The following is an 18301-nucleotide window of genomic DNA, read 5'->3' as shown; positions in this document are numbered from 1 at the left end:
CTTAGCTAGCAAACCTATTGTACCTGTAGTAGAATGGACTGTATTTCTGAAAAATTATGGCAAATACTACAGGCTGAACCTCTCTAATCTGGCACCCTTGGCACCCAACTGGTGCTGCAAGAGAGAATTTGCCAGACCATGGGAAGTCATATTGTTTAGTAGCATTGCCAACACTTACTCATCTTACTGGGCTCTTAACAGACATTTAGAGATTAGTTAGAGCTAAATAACAGCACAGAACACTGACAGCCAGGACTGGTGGATGGAAACAAACTTTATCGATCCACAAGAAACTTGGCCCACCCATGATAAGTGGTCATCCAGCTAACTAAAATCATTCCAGATTATGGAGTCTGCTGGATGAGAGTGTTCCGGATTAGAGAAATTCAACCTATATTGAGTTAATGGTCTGTTAAAAAAAGTAATTACAAACAAGTAAAAACACACAAACAAACAGGTAAGGTGGTTAGTCATCCCAATAACCACCCTCACATGAGTCTCGCTTCTATCCTGAGTAAAATAACGGAGCACATTTGAAAGGTAATGTGAAAAGAGAAAAACAAAAATAAGGCTCAGATGTTTTTTATGACACACAAAGAAGGTCTGAAAGGAGTTTATTTAAGTTTGGTTGTAGTTTTTTTTTTCCCTCCCCAGCATTAGCAATTCAAGTCTTGTCTGATGCTTTTAGAACTGAAGAAATCATATCACAAGGGAGTGAACACTGAGCAATTGAGAGAGGAAAGGAATTTTAGCCAGACTATTTAGGATGCAACAGAGAGGGAGCCATGGTAGTCTACATACTATCAAAACAAAAAAGCAGTCAAGTAGCACTTTAAAGACTATCAAAATAATTTATTAGGTGAGCTTTTGTGGGACATCTTAACGCAAACACTTCCTTGAGAAAGGACATTCAATTCCCCTTCATTACAATGTGAGAGCAGTAAAAATATAAATCCTGTAAGATAGACAGAAGTTCCCTGGGAATGGCCAGGGAAGATCAAAGCTGATGTTCATGGTATATGAAAGGTAAAAAAAAGTACAGAACACCCCCACCACTTCAAATCTTTTCAGTCTCTCCTTGTACATCATAAGAAAACAAACTAGGAAATAGGAAGCTATTAGGCAGTTGAACAGAATCTTAAAAGAAGTGGTGAGACACCACATAGATTGGACAACAGAGTAGGAAATATATTGTAAGACATAATCTTGCATTGGTATTGGTAACAAGATGGAGGGAGTAACTAGAAGATGAACAGGTCATTTCTGCCTTTAGCTCATATACACCATATTTCCGGATATGGTCAAAATGCACAGAACAAAAGCTGAGGATGGGTGTAAATGGAGGTTACTGATTGTAACTGCACATTCTCTTAAGATGTGTGGTCCCTACCTGTATTCCACACCTGGATAGGTTTACACACCATGTGCTGAAGTCCAGAGATTTTAACAAGCATTACCCATAAGCCCACACATGCACAGTAGATCTCCTCCTGCTCCTGAGTGAGGTAATAAGAGGCAGTGCAAGTCAACGCACTTTCAGTTCCTCTTCTTACCATGAATCCAACTACACTAAGCAGAAGGGGCAGAGGGTGGGCAATACAGACATGAATCGCACATCTTGAAGAACTTGCACTTACAGTAAGTAACCTCCACTTCTTCTTTGAGTGCTGATCTCTTTGTGGCAAGTGGTGCTTGGACTGAAAGTGGATGAAATGTATATATGGTGCTCCAGAGGGCTGCTCTGTAAAAATTCAGTTTCAGGACTTCCTGCAGAGGTGCTACCATGGAGTAGGCTGTTATACCACTGGGGGAAGGGAGGTGATCTAGCTCATAACACTTGCGAACGTAGCCAGAAACCCACTTAGAAATCCTTTGCAAGGTAAATCAAAGAAATCAGGTTGCACATGGTTTGAACACTTTCTGTGGGAAGGGAGGTCCTTGTAGAAACAGAGTTCAACGTTATGTGGAAGAGTTGATTGATCTAGTGGGGAATAAAATGGATTTTTCTTTGTTCATGAAACCTCCCAGGCTGTGAGGCTCTGGATGAGGACACAAATGGCTAACCTGACCCTACCATTCATAGCATTGTTTTAGAAGACAGTCATCCAGGTATGGAAAAGCTATGTGGTGCTGATGGGTCATCTGGGCTGCTATCACAGAGAAAACATTCATAAACAATCTGGGTCCTGTTGCCTGTCAAAAAGGGAGCTCTTGAAACTGGAAATTCCCACCCTAAACCATAGGAATGTTCTGTGGATGTTGAGGATGTCTACGTGAAAATGTAGATGTCCACTAAGCACATGCACTCTTGAGAAGAGAGGCTTATTGATGTCAGCATACCCATCCTGAATCTCAAGTTCTGAATGAACATACTGAGTTGCCAAAGATCCAGAATTGGTCTTCACACTCCATCTTTTCTGGGTAGTAGGAAATACAGTAAATAGTAGCCTCTTCTTTGATGCTGAGGCAGGATTCATTCTATCATCTCTCAGTGTAACAGGAATTCTTCTTCCTGTTGAATCACCTTGTAAGTGTGGTACCCAAAGGGAGACCTAGGAGGAGGTTTGTGCGGAGGGAAGGAGAGAAACTCTATGGAGTATCCCTGAAGGATAATCTCCAGTATACTACTGTCAATCATGATTACTTTCCAGGTTCGGGTGAAAAGCATAAGATGACTCCTAATGGTAACCAAAGAAAAGGAATGTGACATCGCTGATGGTACGTGTGTCTGGACCAAGATGTCAAAAGTGGCTCATGGCCATGGGCTGGGAATGGGTCATGGTCATGGTGCTAAAGGGGGCTGAAAAATGGGGCCAATTCTTTTCGTGGGGAGCTCAACAAGACTCTGGTAATAGAAAGCATGAGGAGGAAGAGGAGGAGGAGAAAAGAAGAAAGCCTTGGTTTGTAGGTCTGCCTTTGGTGTTTCCTCCTCATGTGGGAGCATGACTCCCACACATGCAATGCTCCCCCACCCTAAGTTGTGAAGCCCTGGAGAACTTGAATGTCCATCCTGTCCTCCTATTGACAGCATCCTAACAGGAGCTCTCAATGGGAGATCAGGTTGGTCACCACGGTCCTTTAATGAATAAAAACAGCAATCATTTTTCTCATTAATGATGTCTGACTTGCCAAAGCGAAGGTTGTGGACAGTATGCTGCTTTCCTCGGGGAAACCTGAAGATTGCAACCAAGAATCCATCCTGCTAACAGTACCAGTGGCCAAGCTTCAGGAAGGCAAATCTGTTTCATCAACTGCAATCTGAAGAGCCATTCTTTCCATGAAGTTGCCCAATTCTGGAAATGAGAGGAACTATGGTCTATTGTCGAGGGGACATTTGACCAAAAAAGCCACTAGCCTAAAGTAGCTGTTGAAGTCATCTGTGACTAGCAGAATCTGGCAATAGGTGATGCAGAATTGTAAGGCCACAGAGAAGACCCTTCTCCCCAGTGGGTCCAGTCTCCTGGAACCCTTGTCTGACAGAGTGGTCCTTACTGATATAGAACTATTTCATACCGTCACAGAGTTTGGAGCAAGGTGGAAGAACAGAAATTTGGCTCTCTTTACCGGGATGAAATAGTGGCTCTTGGCTCTCTTAGGGCACAGAATGCTGGGGTGTGCCAGATCAATATTGCTGATTCCAATGAAACCTCACTAACTGAAAGAGCCACTTTACTTGGGTCTGTAGCCTGCAGAACATTCAACAGTGGATGGTGTGGGTTTTGCATTTCCTCGGGGGATGTTTGGATATTGTTAGCCACTCTTTGTAGTAAATCCTGGTATTGTCTATGGTCATCTGGTGTAGCTGGGGAAGTAGGAGAGACAGCCTCATCTGAGGAAGAGGAGGGGTTTCTTGTCAGAACCATTGGTACCTGTGGTTCTGATCTGACAGCCTCCTCCTCCTCCTCATACACCAAATGAACCAGTTGTTGAAACAAAAGAGAAGAGTGGAAAGACTCATCAGTGGGTCCTAAGAAGTTTATATAGGCCGCGTCTACACGTGCACGCTACTTCAAAGTAGCGGCGCCAACTTCGAAATAGCGCCCGTCACGGCTACACGTGTTGGGCGCTATTTCGAAGTTGAAATCAACGTTAGGTGGCGAGACGTCGAAGTCGCTAACCCCATGAGGGGATGGGAATAGTACCCTACTTCGAAGTTGAACGTCGAAGTAGGGCACGTGTAGACGATCCGCGTCCCACAAGATCGAAATAGCGGGGTCTGCCATGGTGGCCATCAGCTGAGGGGTTGAGAGACGCTCTCTCTCCAGCCCCTGCGGGGCTCTATGGTCACCGTGTGCAGCAGTCCTTAGCCCAGGGCTTCTGGCTGCTGCTGCTGCAGCTGGGGATCCATGCTGCATGCACAGGGTCTGCAACCAGTTGTCGGCTCTGTGGATCTTGTGTTGTTTAGTGCAACTGTGTCTGGGAGGGGCCCTTTAAGGGAGCAGCTTGCTGTGGAGTCCACCCTGTGACCCTGTCTGCAGCTGTTCCTGGCACCCTTATTTCGATGTGTGCTACTTTGGCGTGTAGACGTTCCCTCGCAGCACCTATTTCGATGTGGTGCTGCCCAACGTCGAAGTTGAACGTCAACGTTGCCAGCCCTTGAGGACGTGTAGACGTTATTCATCGAAATAGACTATTTCGATGTCGCTACATCGAAATAAGCTATTTTGATGTAGCGTGCACGTGTAGACGTAGCCATAGTGATTCCACAGGCCCTGGAGAGCCAAAACAAGGAGTCAACTGTTTTCAGTGGCCCCTAGGGAGGTCAGGTTCATGAGGGTAGTAACCAAGAGTCCTGGATAGCCTCGGCTCTCTTCATGCGGAGGAATGAGGGACCATCTTGTCAGAGTCTTCTGAATCTGAAAATTGTGGTACTGAGGCAATTATACCCCATGCCTATAAGTGAGATGGTGCCCGGGACATAGAAAGAGCATGATTTTCCAGTAAAATAATGTCCCCGAGTAGGGTTGGGCCAGAGAGTGAGGCACGCTACAAGTAAGGAAGGAAGATATCCTCCAGTTCAGTATATGCTTCTGTGCACCCTGGTCTGCGGGAGGTTTTTAATAGGCAGCACCAATGCAAGTGGCACATCCCTAGTCATGGTGCAGTCTTTGGGTGGACAAGTCAATACAGCAGAGTCCAGACACACACTTGTGAATGGGACTGGAGGATGACAGCTTGTGTGTTTCAATATTGGGATCACCAGCAGAATTTTTTGTGGAGTTTGTTCTTCAGGGTCAGCACGCCAGGGCTGCACGTGCAACCTCAATGGGCTCATGAAAGGAGCACTCTCATGGACAGTCCTTAATGGGGTTTGTCTTTGTGCCCAGCAGCGTGTGTCTTGTTCTCAGGGGAAGCCCTGGAGGAAAGACCTTTGGGTGTGGCAAGTTAAGGCTCTGCTGGTTCTGTAACTGCAAGATGACCATGTGTTCTGTGCTGCCCCCAACAATACTGCAGAGCTCCTCAGGCTCCATGCTTATATCAGAGATGGTAACAGCAAGGTGTGCTGCATGGGTTTACAGGATTTTGAACAGAGGCACTGAAATTTTGAGATATAATATAAATATTACATAAGTTTGAGATATAATATAAATTATGTGATGGAGACAGTCACCCTTTGGGAAGTGGCTCCCTTGCTTCCAGTCACCCATTATGACTGTTTTCTGTGCCTCCTGGCCTTGCCATAACTTCCCAAAACACAGTGCTCTGAATGGGGGAGGGGTTACACACTGGGGGGGTCAAGGCATTTCTAAGTAGCGTAGGCACTTCATACAGCATGCTGGCACTTCGAAGTTTGACACTTCAAAGTTGCCGCGGGTGATAATTTGCCTAATGAAGTGCTGCATATGCATCACAGCACTTTGTTAGTAATCTCCCAGCACCCTGATTACCATGCCCCCTTTGAAGAAGTGGGCAAGTGTAGACATAGGCCTAGTATAGTGTACCGCACTGTGCATTGTCGTAAGCATAGCGGGTGAGTTGAGTCCCAGCAACACAAGGAGCCAAATATGCATGCGCACAAGTCATACGCTAATTGCAGGGGCTTTACACTGACATAATTTGCATTGTCTAAAGTTTGTAGTGTAGATACAGCTTGAAAGTACAAGGCTCTCAGTTTTCCAGTGACAGATGTACCACATCAGTTTGTGACAAACAGAATTATCTAAATGGGTTTAACTGAGGTGCAGATTGCTGACAATCAGTGATTTTTAGCACTACATAGGAAAGCATTTTTAAATAGTAGAATTAGCTGTTGTAGTATATGTAAGGTTTGAAAACTTATTGGGAAAAGAACTTAACTCTGGTGGTGCCCACTTTCCTTTTCTTCACACATTATTCTTCATTTGCTGAGATGCAAAATGATCTCCCTATCTAAAGTATCATGGGTATGAACTGATCTTAAAACTCATCCTCTGCACATTTGTCCTCAGATAATAACTCCCATCTTTTAACATGGCTTTTATGCAATGATTCCACAGAATTTATGGTGCATATTTTTATGCAAATACCAAAGGCATAACTGAGACAAAAAGTGCACCTGCACATTGGTCTCAGACTGATACATTTTCTATTTTTTTTTTGTCTTGTATATTTAAGCAAGATCTTCTTTGTGACTATTATGAGTTCATTTTTTTTGAGGAACAGGGGATAATTGGAATCTAGCCTTTTTCCGTGTGGACTGAGTACAGATGGACTGAACGAATCAAAAACCAAGCTTGCGGGGTTATGTTATATACATTAAAATCCTACAAAAGAAGTACAATGGTCTCAAAGGGCCCTAGGCAATTATCCTGATTATTGTTTTATAAGGGTACTCTTTGAAGGTAAGTTCATGAATTATATATCTGTACACAGAAAAATTGCCAGCATTATATATCTAAGACACTTCACCTGCTAAATAAATACTGGTAGAAATCAGTGGGGCACTTGTACTGCCAATAGCAGGGTAGAGAGTTTTGGTGTGGGGGTGGTCTCCTCACGCTATTATTAAACCTCTTAAAAATTGTTCATTTCCTGAATTTATTTTTACTAACCTCAATCCAAAAATACACTCAGATTGTTCTCTACCCTGCAGATATCAAAAGCATCTCGAATTCCTTATCGCACTGCACTCCAGATAAAGCATGATTTTTCTGTGTTCCATATTAAGGATACTTTTGTCTGGTCAGTTTCCTGAACCAATATGGATCTTACGGTACGTCTCAGTCTATTAATGGAAAAACTATGGAAACTTTGCTCACCTTGAGAAATAACCTCTTAGGAATGGTCCTTGTTCCTCCATAATGCTATAGCACATGAAATAGGATATGAAGTAGAATGTAACTTTATCATAACTACTTACCCCCGAACACACAAAACACACCACCACTCCCACAAGTCAGTACTACAACATGGACAAAAAGAGTTACTTACATTGAGTGAGGATCCCTGTTAAAGCATTTTTAAAACTCTCCTTGGCTTGCTCCATTTCTTGCTCATGCGTTGCTTTCTCATTCATAAGTCGGCGCACATGACTATTTGCTGACTGCACCATGGAATAGAATTGATTTGCAGAGCGACGGTTCACTTCACCTCGCTCAATCCAGGTAAGCAGCACTGTGATGGCCTCTGAAAATTTGCTGTCATCTAGAACAGTCAAACCACAGATTTTAAATCATGGATATAAATACCCCACGAAGGATATAATATCTGCTGTATGCCACATTTAAACCCTCATTAGTTGTTCTCACAATAGGTTACACTGTTGGGGTTCCTTGTTCCATCAGATCAGGGGAGCTGATGTTGTCACATTAAGCTACAAAGCCTTTCTTCTTGTTATTGTAATTATTCTCTCCCTCTTGAAAAAAGAATGCCGTGAATTTTCACATGCATTAAAGAAATAGATCATGTGGGAGTGTGAGGGGCTAGATGTATTAAATTGGTGTTACCTAAGACCCAGAGAAGTGCAGTGACTTGTCTGCAGTCATGCAGCAGGTTGGTGGCAGATTTGGTAATAAACCCCTGATCTCAGGACTCTGAGGCTACGTCTACACAGCAGTATTATTTCAAAATAAGCTATTCTGGAAGAGACTTTCCGGAATCACTTATTTTGATATAGCGCATCTACATGCAAAATGCATATTGAAATAATCTCAGCTATTTTGAACTAGAGCGTCCAGACACAACAGAGCCCATTTTAGATTAGAGTCCTTGGATGCACTATGGCTTATTTCGAAATAGACCCTATTCCCTGTCTACACAACCCTTATACTTATTTTGGAAGAGGTGTATTCCTTATAGAATGAGGTTTATCAAATTCGAAATAAGACATCTGCTATTTTGAAATCAGTTGGAAACAGTGGTTGTGTTGTGTAGACACTTACAAAGTTATTTCAGAATAGCGACCGTTATTCCAAAATAACTTTGCTGTGTGGACACACCCTCAGTTCAGCCTCCAGTTCACTGAGCCATGCTATTACTTACAATAGCTGGATTCAATCTCTACCAGCTGCATAGACTTTTGCATTTGCAAGACAATCAGAAATTCACAAAATTAATCATCACAGTGTCCTATTTTTGCATTGTAGTGTGGGTGTGTGTCATGACTTTGCATCCACACATAACCACACCATTCCCTCATTCTCTGTCACTTTATTCTGTGACCATTGAGGAGAATAGAAATGGGAGTCTTCTCTTTTTCTGTCCCACTCTTGGATGTGGGGGCCACTTACCAGTTCTACCTGTAATAGACATACATATACCTGCCAGCAATTAGTTCACTCTCATAATATGTAGATCTCAAAAGAGCTTTTCACAGAATTCTGAAATAGCCTCAATTCAGCTCAGAAACCATTGGGTTGATGACCTCCAAGCTACGATGATATACTGCTCCTAATAAAATCAATGGGAGGATTGCCAGTGACTTCAGCAGAACTATGATTTCACCCCTATAGCTAGTGTTTAAGTTACAATAGAGAATAGCCTCTAGTGTAGGGGTCAGCAACCTTTCCAAGAGAGAGTGCTGAAATTTGACCTTTTGACCTCTGTGCACAGTCCAAGTGCTGGTGATATTTTTAAGTCACTAATCGTCCTAATTGCAAGAGCTTCATTAATAAATAAATTAAGATGCAGAGCTGTACTGTCTAGGTGGTGGTTGGTAGCCTTAGCTGGGCTATGGTTAATCCACAGGCAACAAACTCCTGGGTGCATCAGGGAGGAAGGGCAGGATAAGCTCCCACCTGGTGTGCTGATGAAAATCAGCCACACATTCCACTCTTGGCACCCATGCCAGGGGTTGCTGTCCCCTGCTTTAGTGGTTTGGATAAATGTTGGCATGCTAGTCTTAAAAAATCTGATTATACAATAAAGGACCTCCCCAAAGCTAGGTGATTTGGTGGACAACACTGGGCTGTTAATTCTGGAAATACAACTGATGTGGAACATATGATAAACAGAATTGAATGGATTCTTCTCCTTTTCCCTCGTAGATTGCAACATCTCTTACTGTTCATAATTGAACATTCAGGAGAGACTCAATACTTCAGTAGCATTTAAAATATATTATTTTATCCCATTTAGGTTAAGAAAACACACACAGAAATATTAAGGGAAGTGCACAGCAGCTGACTAATCCAAGTATGACTTCTGAATAAACAGCCAGCAGAACTGAACAAAAATCTTTAGCTGAGATGTCTTTTAAAACACCATTTTTGCAGAACTATTTTCCTGTATGCTCTTTCTTTAATCTCTGTCTAGCATGCCAGTTTATGCTGTTTTCCCATTAAGCTTACAAGAAAGGAAAACCTCCATCTTTTGTTTTTATTACACACCATTGGAGGCTATACAAGATATTCATAAACATACCATCTTTCTCTCAAAGAGTGTGAGCTGATTAACTGGCCTTCCCCCCTCCCTCCTATATTTACTGAAAGCCAATTTTAATACACTGATCCCTGTGAGCTGAAGAGTCCTGCTAACTGAGGCTTCTTCATAAACAGAAAATAAATCTTCAATATTAAACATGAGAAACTTTACTGGTTAGCTGATTAGGTGGTATATTTTTCTACTAATTTAACAAATGTTAGAGGGTAATAAATTCACAGCAGAACTACATTAGTTAATAATGGGTCTTCTCTACAGGTTAAAAAATTGCAATTTCATTTTCATTCCTAACTTTTTAAATCCATAATTTCACTACCAATTTACTGACAAATTGCAACTCTAATTTAATTAATTTTCTTCACCCAGAACACAGTGTAATTCTTTCAGTGCAATCCCCAGTTTGCTTGGAGAACCACATTTCAAGACCTGATGTGAATACTTATTCAGTGGAAAGTTTTCTATACCAGAGAAAACAAAAACAAGAGAATCTAATTTAAACAGGGTTTAGATTGCAGTCTTTTTAAAACCATTCATTTAGGCAGAAACTAATTCTGTTCAGAAGTATCATATCAGAGGTGCAGCAATAAAAATACAGAGCACTGTTTCAGTACATGCTCTTAGGTATGTTTCTGTACATAATCATTCCCATTAACGTATACTATATATTGAAGTAATGTCTTGTACTTACATGCCATCTTCAAAGTTAAAGTCTGTTTTAGACAAATTATACCTCTTATGACAGTACATTAATTACACAGACCTACATGGTAGTCATGCACAGACTTGGGCTTTCAGTTGTACTGAAAGTAGTGATGTGAATCTTCTAAATGTTATCAGTGGTGAGATGACAGCTACCCAGGTCTCAATTGTTTACATATCTTTTTCTGGACTCAATCATTCAGGTGTCCCCAGAGACGATATTTTAAGATTCTTTTTATGTCATGTAAAAATATTTAGCACTTACATCTCAGCTCAAAAGTGAGGTGATAGCAAAAGAAAGAAAAAAGTTGCGTCCTTGGAGCTGGCTAAAAATTTTCACAACCAATAGTTGTATGAAAATCAAGCATTCGTGAACATTTTTACAATGTTCCTCTTGTTTTTGATCAGCTCTAAACATTCCCTGAACTTCCATCAGCTACTTCTGGGACAGACATCCCCTTAGCAGCAGGTTCTCTGTTCTTTGCAAATAGTCTTCTCCTCAGACTTGACAAACTCACTACACCAAACATGTCTTACAGGATATGTGGGCATATGTACATGTATATGTATCTAAGAAACCACATAACTTGTCAACTCATAATTATTGTGAGCTGTAAATAGGGACAATATTGCTAGAATAATATATTAAAGTATGTTTTATGGACTTGGAATGGAAATTAGTCATCAGGCAGTAATGTATCCGGATGAGGGAGCAAGCAAGAGGGAGTTGATGCTGTCCCTGTCAACCGGTAAGGTAATGCAAGAGCTGAACGTCTCCTTTGACATATTCCAGAAAAGTCAAGGGAAAGCCATCAAAGACAAGGACAAACAACTGAAATTACTGAAAGGTAGAAGAGGAATTGTGTAAGGACACAGGGGTTTGTCCTGCCTGTGAATAGACGCAACGGTCTGTTTTCAATATAACACAATGTAGGTTAAGGCACTCTGGAACTGTTTGCTGAGAAAATTCACTAGTGTGCTTTCATGAATATTTGGATTCTGGCTCTTGAAAAACCAGTCATCAGCAACAGACTGAATTTTGGGTTACAGCCTTTACTTCATTAACTAGGAAACATAATTATTGAAAAGTGTCAGCCCAGGTTCATATTTTACGATTTTGTTGTGTATTGTAGCCAATTGTTTTCACCACTCTCTCTTGTATCGAGTTAAATCTTTTTCAGTTCTTAAACCTTCTTTTGTGCCATTATAAGGAGCAGCAGTGGTTTCAGGTCAAACTGGTAGACTGGAGTAAGTGACACCTTTGGGTGAGTTGGATCTCCAGTTTCTGTAAGTGGCCGCTGTCAGGGGCTGGATATTATAGGGAACAGATTCAAAGGAATTCAGGGAATGGCATGCACTATTATTAACCTGCATGGTGAAGGAAGGACTGGCTTATGCACAGAACAGAGCATTTGAGAGGATGAAGAGCTGTCCATGTTAGGGATCTGACAGCAAGCTGCAACAACAAAAGTTCCCTCTCTCTGGAGGCATAAGAACGTGAGAATGGCCATAGTGGCTCAGACAAAAGGTTCATCTAGCTCAGTAGCTTGTCTTCCTACAAAGGCCAGTGCCAGGTGTCCCAGAGGGAATGAACAGAACAAGTAATCATCAAGTGATGCATCCATTGGCAGACAGGTAACAAGGTGATTCACAGTCTGGTGTATCTCAATAACTGCTGCAGAAGCAGAAATTAAAAAAAAATCTACTTTCAGTGAGTGGGCTTCTCCAGTTCACACTGTGAGCAGATTTGTCCCAACATAATTTGAAATTTCACAAGTAATCATCTCCGCAATGTTAAGCATGTGACTAAGGGTTGGTAGGATCAGAGCCACAGGTCTTAGAATCGTACACTTTGTATGACGAGAGGCTTGTACTTCAAATGCATGGGAGACAGGCTTTCTGACACTGCTCTTCCTGTCACTTCCTCATGTAGGGTGCTGTATTTCTAGGGTGAGAACATATGCTGCATCTCTAACAGGCCCAGCAAAGGACTTGCACCCAGGGAAAGGGGTTATGGCAGCCAGCTTGCTGCCCTGAATCTGTGCAGTTCTGAGGCTGCTGAAGCTCCTGCCAATAACTTGGCACTGGGGACCTGACTTAATATTCCAAACAGTGTGCAGGGTTGGGTGCAGGGACAGTATGCTCTCTGGTTATTTGCTCGGTATAACATTGTTGCACTGTTGGGTTATGTTATCTTGGTCATTTTTTCACCTGTAATTTATATTGCTAAAATGCATTAGTTTGAGCCTACACGCAAATATATATAAAAGTCAAAGCAAATGATTTATGCAGGGTGAGGCAGCGAGAGTAGAGGTTTAATAACCCTATTCATCAACAGACTCAATCCCCATCTTCTGCGCACCAGAAAAAATTTACTTCCCATCATATACCACGTTTGGTATCTGATTGACACCCTCTTTTTCTCTTGGCATAGCCTCCTCTCCTGCAGACAGTGTATGCCAATGGTCTAGACATCTAAGTCTTACGTTTGCTATGTATGATTGTGTCACATTTCCCAGAAGTCTGTCTGGTCCTTCTGGAATAAAAAGTATTTTAACCTCTTGGCATCAGGGACTCCCAATTTTCAGTGCCAAAGGGTTACTTTAAAGAATGATTAATGATCTGCCTTACCTTTTCTTGAATAATCTTAACTATACATTATACCCCGGAAACTTTTTGTGGGTTAAATAACAAAATATTGTGGCTAAAACTAAACATTTAAAAATATACTTACTAAATGATATCCCATTTCAAACTGTCTAATCAAGTCTCTTACAAGTTCAAATTAAAAAGCTTCCTACCATAGGTGGGTGTCCTGTGTTATACATACAAATTCATTATCTCGTCATACTGATGCCACTGTTTTCACTAAAATGTAATTATGAGTGTACTGTGTTTCCTTCCTTATTTCTCAAAGCTGTACTACAAACTTTTAGATCCACAAACTGTAATTTCCTAGTCTAGCATACATTTGAGAGCGTTTGTGTGGCTACATGTCTGTCTGTCTGTTCAAGAACTCCTAAATAGCAAGAGCTAAGGCCACCAAATTTTGCATACAGCTTCTTTCTACCATAACTTAAAGCAACAAAAGGGTTTGGTTGTGCCAGGAAAATGGGATGTGCCTGGAATGGGATTGCTTCTCATAAAACCCAAGAGAAGGGAGACAGAATCACCAGGCAGGTGAAAGGGCTGCTTGGGGCAAGCCTTAACATGTTGGGACTGAGCCTCCCATGACCCAGGTATCCTTTAGAGAGGGTGAGAAGGCTGAAGTACCACCCCCACACCCAGTTTGGATGGGAATATTGCTGCTGTTCCCCTTTGTCCAGGAACCAGGGAAAAGTCCATGGTTTGCTGCATTCCTCACTCTGGCTGGGGAGCAGAAGGGACAGACGTTGCTAGACCTGCCCCAGTGTTGGGACATTTCCCTCCCACCGGTGGTGCTTGCTGCAGCTGCAGCAGCTATGGAGAGATACTTCTCACCTGGTCCCAGACTACTGCAGTGAGAGATGGGTGGGGTTGTCCTCTTTCCCTGAAACAGCCAGAATACTGAACTCCTCATCCCCAGTCCCATGCCACAACAATCATTTAAATTAAAAAAATTAGTTGAGTTAAGCACCAGAACTACACTAGCAAATCTTCTAATCAGTTATAACTGAGTAATTTTGCAGTTCTGTACATTTAATTATCTATGTTGTATTAACAGTTTAAAATTTACATCAATCTAATACACAGTAGACTAGGACTATATTCAGAACACACGAGTAAATTTATTTACTTTAGGTACAGTAAGAATCCAGGGAATTGGGTTACCTGAACACTGATAGATGAATGCATCTTAAATTTAATTACGGAAAGGCAACTCTCTCAAAACCACTCCTGTTGGCCATCCCTTAATTCAACTTTTGTAGCCAGATGTATGGTGTCACAAAAGATGCCAATGGCATACAGAATAACGAAGGAAACAATACTGAAATAAAAATGGGACTTGAGAGTGAACAGATTTGACATTAATATGCTGAAGCCTATCTATTATACAGAATATAATCATTATTTGTGTGGAATATAATAATTTAAAAAGGGATGCAAAAAGGCCTCACATTTATTTCAGCAGCAACTACACTAGGTTCATTAGGTGGCACTCAGAACTGACTTCTTTCTGATGCATTCATTCTGGTCTCTACTACATTAAACTTCAAGAGGTTCCCCCTTTGTAGAGCTCTACACTATTTCTGCAAGGCTTTAAAGTCTTGCTTGAAGGTGGTATGATAATGAAGCAGAGCAGATTTCTCTTCAGTGAAATATCCTATTTTGCAAGCAATTAAATATTGTTTATACTTCTAACTATGTGCAAGGTCTGAGATTGACAAGCTTGATGTTACCCAAATCTTGCCGAAGACGAATCCCCAGGTAGTTCATGCTACTGTAACTGCCATCCTTTTATTTAAATTTCCAATCTGTTCCCTCTTCAGGGGATAATAAAATACCTGGCACAGATGCAGCTTCTGAATTTTGCAAATTATATTTTTTTAGAAATAGAGAAGGAAGAAAATCACTTTGCTGGGCTCAGCACAAGACACTACCTTTAAAAGGGAGACAAATAATCTACTGGTTTCCATAGCTTGCAGATGTTTACGTTTCCTTTCTCTAAAATGTTTTAAAGCAGATATTGAGATTTGGTGAGATGCCTGCATTAGACAGTAGGCTGTTGGACTACCTGCAGCAAATAAAGACACATTTATTTTAAAACGGCCCGTTTGCAATAAGTGATTTGTGAAGATGATACTGTTAAGTACAGATGAGCTTGAATTAGGAGACATATGGTGTCATATGCATACAGACTAAACTGTTTTTTCCTCCTATGCACCAAATAGAGCATCATCCACATAAAGAAAGAAGGTCAACATACTGAGCCTACCTTTAGCTGGGACTTAATTGTTGTGGGAATAAACTTGCATGAAGAGTCAGATGCATGCATGAAAATTTGGTCCCAAATATGTATCACTTTATCTTTTTTTTTTTTTGTAGCAGAAATACATTTGATTGGGAGGACTTATTACTAACTATATTTATTTCTAGCATTACCTAGAATGTGCTAATATCTCATAATCTAAGGCTCCGTCTACACCAGCCCTTTCCTTTTGAAAGGGCCATGGTAATGAGCAAGGTCGGAAGATGCTAATGAGGTGCTGCCATGACTATTCAGAACCTCATTAGCATAATGGCAGCCATGGCGATTCGAAAGTGCCACTTTCAAATCACATGCTGCCTGTGTAGACAGGGGCCTTTCGAAAGGACCTCCCAGTCTTCGAAAGCACCTTATTCCTAAAACCAAATAGGAGTAAGGGGCTTTCGAAGATTGGGGGATCCTTTCAAAAGGCCCCATCTACATGGGCAGTGCATGGTTCAAAAGTGGCACTTTTGAATCGCTGAGGCTGCTATTATGCTAATGAGGGGCTGCATATTCATGGTAGCACCTCATTAGCATCCTTCAACCTCACTCATTACCATGCCCCTTTCGAAAGGAAGGGGCTAGTGTAGATGTGGTTTAAAAGACATATATCAGGGGAAAGAGATACAACAATCAAGTAGTCATGGTAGCCATATTTTCATAATACATTATCTGAGGACAATTGTCTGTTGTTCTTGCTAAAATATGTGGCGTATTCCCTGAACCCTCTTGGATTCTGTCCTGCAGTCACACTCCAACATACAAAGGCATGATTTCATTAACTATCTTTTAACTTCTTATCAAATTTCAGCAAAGATGTGGACTGCTATCTAGGATACTAGAAGATTTACCCAGTGTTGGTGAGGTCCTTAACTCAACCAATTTTTGTTTTTTTCATTTAAGTCATTGCTGCGGGGTAGGGCTGTGGATGAGGGGGTCAGTATGCAGGCTGCCCCAGGGAAAGAAAACTATCCCAGCCCTCTTACTGCAGCAGGTTGGGGCCAGGTGAGAAGCACCTCTCCATGGCCACTGCACAAGGCACAGCTGGGAGAGGGGTGCCTATTCTCTGGCTGCGGGACAGACAGACACACAGACTAACTTTCTCAAATATATAATGGACAGTTGTCCCTTCCTCCATCCCTGGCCCTGGCTGGGCCCAATGGGGTTATAGCTGTCTAGGTCCCCATTCCTGGCCCCTGTCTGCCCCTCTGTGTCCATTATAAAGTATAACTATCCCTGCTTTCCATCCAATACCCCCGCTGCTCCCATGTGGTCATAACAGAGCACAGCTCTCCCTTTCCATTTGATGAAAAACAATCATCTTCCAGGCACACCCCATATTGTTCTAGCACAACCAAACACTTACCTTGTTTTAACTTATGATAAGATATGCATTAGGAAATTGGTGGTCCTTGCTCTCATCATTTAAGAGGAGTTCTTGAACAGACAGTCAGACACACTCACAAACAGACAAAGTTTCTTAATATATAGTAGATGTGAGCATGTCTCAGAAAGGAGGTTGAACATTTAATCACATCACCTCAAGTCCGGACAGTTCATCATATCTCAGACCTATTATTGAGCAACAATTCTTTGTCCTCTTGTCTATCTATGCCAGCACTTAGATGCTCATTACATTCCAGTAACCCCAGCACTGCTTTCACTCTTGTGTAAGTCTCAACTATTCTCACAGATTGGTTCCCGGAAAAAAAAGGCTACATACACTATGCAGGATTTTGACAATCAGATGACAGTTGGTTTCTTGGTGACACAGATTACCAAGACAGCGAATACCATAGGCTGCCACTGTGGCATACAGGGCCTCTATTCTTGTTGGCTCAATGGACTAAATTAAAAAAGATGCAAATGAACTTGTAATCAGAAAAGAAGTATCTCTGTATAGTGCCACTATCAACATAATGCAGTGAAGGAAATGTGTAAGCAAACAATCTAATTGTTTGACTTCTGAGCTCAGGCCCAGAAGCTCCAGCCGCAAGGTGTTGGCAATGTTTCAGGTGCTAGGTGCCACCATTTAGATGGCAAGAGGAAAGTTGACCAGGTAAACAGATGCATTGAAGGAAACATTGGCACTTAGATACAGCAAACTCTTTGTAACCCTTTTAATCCAAGCAAGCTAGCATAAGGCATGGTGTGGTAATAAGAATGCCCAGGTTTCATCTGCCAGCAGTAGAGTTTTTCAGGGAGAAGAAAGCAGAGAGTGGAATTTCCAGGCTTCTGACGATCTCTAAAAGAGTGCGTCACTGAACAATACTGTCTGTTCTAGCACACAAATAGAGGCAGTGATTGAGCTGGACTGCAGTGGTCTCTTTACTGAATGTCTCCACTCCTAGATTCATGAGTTTCTGCATAATTTAAACTTTAATTTTAAAAATATTTTTCTGGCACTTACGTTTATTCCAAAGGGATCTAATTCCAAATATGAAACAACACAAGACAGGAAAAGGTAAAACATCATCCCCTCTCACATTCCTGCTTTTGATGAACCATCTCAGTGCCTGCCCTTTTTCATCAAAATTGGTTAACTCTACAGCCTAAAGACATAACTTTTATTATTGAAACTGTGAACTATTTCACTGCTTATCAATTTAGTAGACTTACCAAGTAACTCTAGTGACACAACAGGAACTGGCGTCACAAACTGTGGACGCCGCTTGAGTTCAGAAGTGCCACTGTAGTTTCTCAAAATAGGCCATAAAGGCTGTATCTACACCATCAGCTTCTATTGTCCTTTTGACAGCAAGACTCGCTGAGCATTTACGTGGCTAAAGCACTCGT

At 41.6% G+C, this 18301-nt stretch overlaps 1 protein-coding gene across 18 annotated transcripts in view; it reads right to left on the bottom strand.

The window, feature by feature from the left end:
• The window catches only part of ENOX1 (ecto-NOX disulfide-thiol exchanger 1), a 514187-nt gene that overhangs the window by 118693 nt on the left and 377193 nt on the right, over positions 1-18301 (bottom strand). For all 18 annotated transcript variants that reach the window (XM_074988353.1, XM_074988361.1, XM_074988362.1 and 15 more), the window contains one exon: positions 7411-7623. In XM_074988353.1, coding sequence (XP_074844454.1) covers positions 7411-7623 — 213 coding nt within the window. The remainder of the gene's footprint in view (positions 1-7410; positions 7624-18301) is intronic.

Source organism: Carettochelys insculpta, chromosome 1 (genome assembly GCF_033958435.1).
Source record: "Carettochelys insculpta isolate YL-2023 chromosome 1, ASM3395843v1, whole genome shotgun sequence".
Lineage (NCBI taxonomy): Eukaryota > Metazoa > Chordata > Testudines > Carettochelyidae > Carettochelys > Carettochelys insculpta.
The sequence above is the reverse complement of the archived record's forward strand: the minus strand, read 5'-3'. Positions and strand labels throughout refer to the sequence as shown.